General features: G+C 43.0%; 1 protein-coding gene across 1 annotated transcript in view; it reads left to right on the top strand.

The window, feature by feature from the left end:
* Nucleotides 1-5,000, top strand: part of LOC311372832 (multiple C2 and transmembrane domain-containing protein 1-like) — a gene marked incomplete at both ends in the record, with an annotated part of 19,644 nt that overhangs the window by 12,708 nt on the left and 1,936 nt on the right. Inside the window, 2 exons of the mRNA XM_084489782.1 lie at nt 3,565-3,667; nt 4,597-4,699. Coding sequence (XP_084345908.1) covers nt 3,565-3,667; nt 4,597-4,699 — 206 coding nt within the window. The remainder of the gene's footprint in view (nt 1-3,564; nt 3,668-4,596; nt 4,700-5,000) is intronic.

Here is a 5,000-nt window from a genome sequence, read left to right as displayed (position 1 = left end):
TTAATATACTCATTAAAAATATACTGTAACACTACAAATGACTTGGATCTAGTTGGGAACCATTTTGTCTCTGTTTTGACAGAATACGTAACTCATCAGCCGTGTGCTTTAAAGCTCTCCAGCCCTGGATTTCTGTCTTTACCTTTTTCAGATATTTCTTTTTGTGCAGATATATTTATACCAAACTATTCTGTATCAAAACAAGGACAGGAAGACAGACAAATGGTGTATTTCCAGACGGCTGTTTCGGCTCTTTTTGGGTTGTCTGATCTGGCAAGCAGCCCTGAACGTGAATGTGTGTATATGTGTGTGTGTGTGTGTGTGTGTGTGTGTGTGTGTGTGTGTGTGTGTGTGTGTGTGTGTGTGTGTTTCAGCGTGTGCATGTGTGTGCGTGTGTCGGTGACAGAAACAATAGCCCTCTAAGAGGCCTATAAGAGCACTCCCCACATGAAGACCCCTTTATAACGGGCCGAGCCCAGAGAGGGTCAGCCGCAAGGTGAGAGAGAGAGAGAGCGAGGGGGAGAGACAAGAGGTCAACGTGAGACAAGTTCACCCTCCCGCTCCATTCACACAGTGGCTGTGGCCCCCCCCCTCCCGCTGCTCTCCCTCCCCCCCCCCCCCCCCCCCCGCACCCCCCCCCCCCGCCCCTCCCCCCTCTGGCCATCTCTCTCCCCTTAATTGAAGTGTTTTTGTGAAGTAGCTGCACTGCAGCAGGAGTAGGATAACTGAAAATAGTCTCTAAAACCAACAATCCCTTCTGTCTGACAGCCCTCGTCCTTTAAGTGGATTCCATACTGTTAGAGCATTTCAATAGTAACCCACCCCTTAGCCCGGCACTCACACACACACACACACATATACACACATATACACACACCCATGCACACACACGCACACATATACACACATATACACACATTTACACAGAAACCCAGACACACACACAAAAACAGGCACACACGCACACACACACACACACACACAAACCGGCACACACAGGCACAAGCAGGCACACGTGCATAGACACACACACACACACACACACACCCTCTAAAGTACACCAGGTGCAAAAAAATAAAAAATGATAATCTTGAACCAGACACTTTGAGGGACGGATTTCCTTTGGTAATTTTAGTCGATATAGAAATTAAAGTCAGACGAATTATTAATTAGTTGCAGTCATACAGACGTCTAGGAAAACTCCCAAGTTGTGTGAGTGAGTGAGAGCACCACCGCCCCAGCTCCTCACTTCATTCCGACCTGCAGCAGCGAGGCAATTAAGCCCCGGGTCCCTCGACTGCTCACCATATGCATCCTCCACATTATCCCTGAGACGGCTCTGAACCTGAGTCTGCTGTGGAGGAGGGGTCAGGCATTACCTGGATGATCGCTGAGTGTCGCTCAAGCCCGAGCGTGTAATTGGTTAAGACAGCCGCCTCGACTGCTGCCGGCCAGTAGGGTGAAAGTTCATCACCGTTGACAACTGGTCTCTGCGGCAACATTGCCATGTCATTAAAAAACAGAATATTGGAGTGAAAATGGTGTGCAGCCAGAAGGGAGGCGAGGGGATTTGTGGAAAATAAATAACCAAAGCCCTAATTTGGGCAATTGCATTAGAATTTAATCAGGGTCGATTTGTAAGTCAATTCTGCAGCAGAAGCCCTGAGACGATTAAAAAGGATGCAGCATTATTATTATGACTGGAATATGAAACAGAGTTTTCGTATGTATTACTCCTATCTTCCAAAAAGACATACCATTGCGAATATACTATATGCGTACGTTTTCAATACGTATTTCCAGGGATTTCTATATTTTATCAGGAGTGTGCACACACTGGTGGAGGAGTCAGTGGTTCCACACAAAGAACCAGTGTGGACTGTATCATTTGGTCCAAACTGTCGATACCTCCATCAAACACTCACACGTCAATAGACAGTTAGGGAGAGGTCACACCTACACCTGGCCATTGATCACACTGACATTTACTTGGAAGGTCCACTCAAATGTCCTCACTGTCACAACATTGGAGGAAAAACACACCAATCAATGGCTCCAACACACACACACACACACACACACACACACACAGAATACACCAAAAGGGGAAATAGGAATAAGTGCATAGGTGCACAAACACACAGGCGCACACACACACACACACACACACACACACACACACACACACACACACACACACACACACACACACACACACACACACACACACACACACACACACACACACACACACACAGGCGCATGCGCACACACACTCCTAACGCAAGTTCTTTAAGTCTGATTGTAATATTGTTTTTTTTATTATAAAAATTATTATTATTATAAAAACATAGTATATACATATATATATATATATATATATATATATATATATATATATGCATGTGTGTGTGTGTATATATGTTGTTATATTACATACAAATTATCAAAGCTACGATGTAGTTTTGTTGTCCACTGTTTATTAAGCCAGTTGAAGGGAAGTGAGATGTATAAATGAGGAGATAATGCATGTATTTATTTAGTAGATAAATAAAAAGATATTTAGGACATTACCTATGATAAATATAATATGCTATTCTCAGGAGAATTTCATCACTGTTTTGCACATTTTCTCCATCTATTTTTTTTTTACCCAACATAATTGGCAGCAATTTTTTATTACAAGTTTGGTAAGAATCCATTACCTTTTTTGACTAGTATTCACACAAACCCTCCGTTATATAGAAGCTGTGAGACTTTCAATAATCGTTATCTCTCTTTTTAAAATGTTTAAATATCTATTTACCTTGAAATCTCTTACATCTTCAATCAATGTGGCCAGCATACTTGCTACTTAAAAATGTTACAGGCCCGATAACTGCACAAAATGTACAATTGATGACAATTCAAAAAGAGTATTCCTCTCCAGTTGCCACCAGTGAGTGCCGCTCTCTCCCTCTCCCACTGAGAGTCCCTGTCTCCTCTCCTTCTCTCCTCAGCTCCTTCCTTTGTGTACATATTTCTCTCCCTCGCCTTCGCGCCAGTCTTGCGACGGCTAATTAGAAAACAGCTCTGAATCCCGTTCACACCGGCTTTTATTGTCCTCTCTGAACCTCCGCGGCCTTTAGAGCCAACCACGAGGTCGCCACACCACCACCCTCCCACACGTTTCTCCTCGTGTTCCTCCTTTTCTCCTCCTCTCCTCCTCCTCACGGTGATAGCCAAGGGTAGTGCCGTCCCACAGCTTATGCGCTACTTTCTCCACGTTGGTGTCTTCCACCATTTTGATTGTAATGGCCAGCAGCTCCAGCAGGACAGACAGACACCGTCGCACCAGACGCGCTGCCCACACACACCAGCTGAAGACACCCATCCTAAAATGGCTGGTACAACACGATACGATGCTGCTGTGTGGAGCGCCCGGGCGCGGGACGGGGATTTAGCACGGCTTTTCTCTTGAATGTAAATGAACAGAGCATATACTGTATGTGCACGCGTCCCGCTGCCCCGCCGAGGGGAACACACTGTAACCAGCGCGGGTGTTCATGTGTCTGACGGGGGCAGGCAAGAGCGACCCCTTCTGCGTGGTGGAGCTCAGCAACGACCGTCTGCAGACGCAGACCGTCTACAAGAACCTCAGCCCAGACTGGAACAAGGTCTTCACCTTGTGAGTGGCTGCTCCTAGCCCCCCCGCAGACACACACACGCACGCACTCACACACACACGCGCACACACGCACGCACGCACGCACGCACGCACGCACGCACGCATGCACACGCACGCACGCACGCACGCACGCACGCACGCACACGCACTCACACACACACACACGCGCACGCACGCACGCACGCACGCACACGCACTCACACACACACACCGCGCGCACGCACGCACGCACGCACGCACGCACGCACGCACGCACACACACACACACACACACTCACACATACAAAAAATACATCAACTCAGAATTTGCCTTTCCCTTAAACTGTCTGAAAAAAATAAAAAAAATTGTGGTAGTATATTATACACAAATATCAACTGTATTTTCTTCTAAACTTAATACTTAATACTTAACATTTCTGATCTGCTATATTTTAGTTATTACATAATTTTTTAAACTTTTTAATATCAAATGACAAGAATAATATATTTGAAGCAAATTCAAATTATTATTATTATATTATAAAATTTATAAAAAAGACTTTCATTTCACCAGGATATATTATATTAATAATAATAATAATAATAATAATAATACCATTATTTGTATATTACTTCAGGTTTTTTAAGTATAGATAGAGGTATAGATTATTGTTTACTTTTCATCGCAATCATCTCCATTTTGTATTGTTTCATTGATTGACATTTATTGGTTTGATTTGTTTTAAGGTGACATGCCTGTTGGACTACAAGTAATTAATAGAAAATGTAAAAAAAAAAAAAAAAAGTAAGATCAACTATCATATTGCTCTTAAAGTACAGTGTGATGCTGCACATATCACTATCATGTTATCTAATGTTGTGTGAATGCTCCACGTGAGGCAGTCTTATCCTGTGAGTGTTGTGACGGCTTCTCTTTGTTTGTGACCCAGTAACATAAAGGACATCCACTCCGTGCTGGAGGTCACTGTTTATGACGAAGACCGGGACAGAAGCGCAGATTTCCTCGGAAAAGTAGTGATTCCCCTCCTCAATGTGAGCAACTGTGCTTTAAAAAAAAAAAGAATTTATATATATATATATATATTAATATATACTATATATATATATATATATATATATATAATATATACTATATATATTTATATAACACATATTTTTATATTTATTCTTTTTTTTTCCTATTTGCTTTTCTTAGTGCTATTTAGTTCCCAGCGGGGAAACAGAAAGAACACAAACAATAACGGATAAGGGATAAAAACTCCTCACAGAGGAGGATATAAAAAGACGGGGTTATTTTCTGACACGCCGCTGTTCTGCTGTTCTGTATTTCACA

Source organism: Micromesistius poutassou, assembly GCF_964030765.1.
Source record: "Micromesistius poutassou genome assembly, contig: SCAFFOLD_721, whole genome shotgun sequence".
Classification (NCBI taxonomy): Eukaryota; Metazoa; Chordata; class Actinopteri; order Gadiformes; family Gadidae; genus Micromesistius; species Micromesistius poutassou.
Note: the sequence above shows the minus strand (reverse complement) of the source record. Positions and strands in the feature narration are given on the sequence as shown.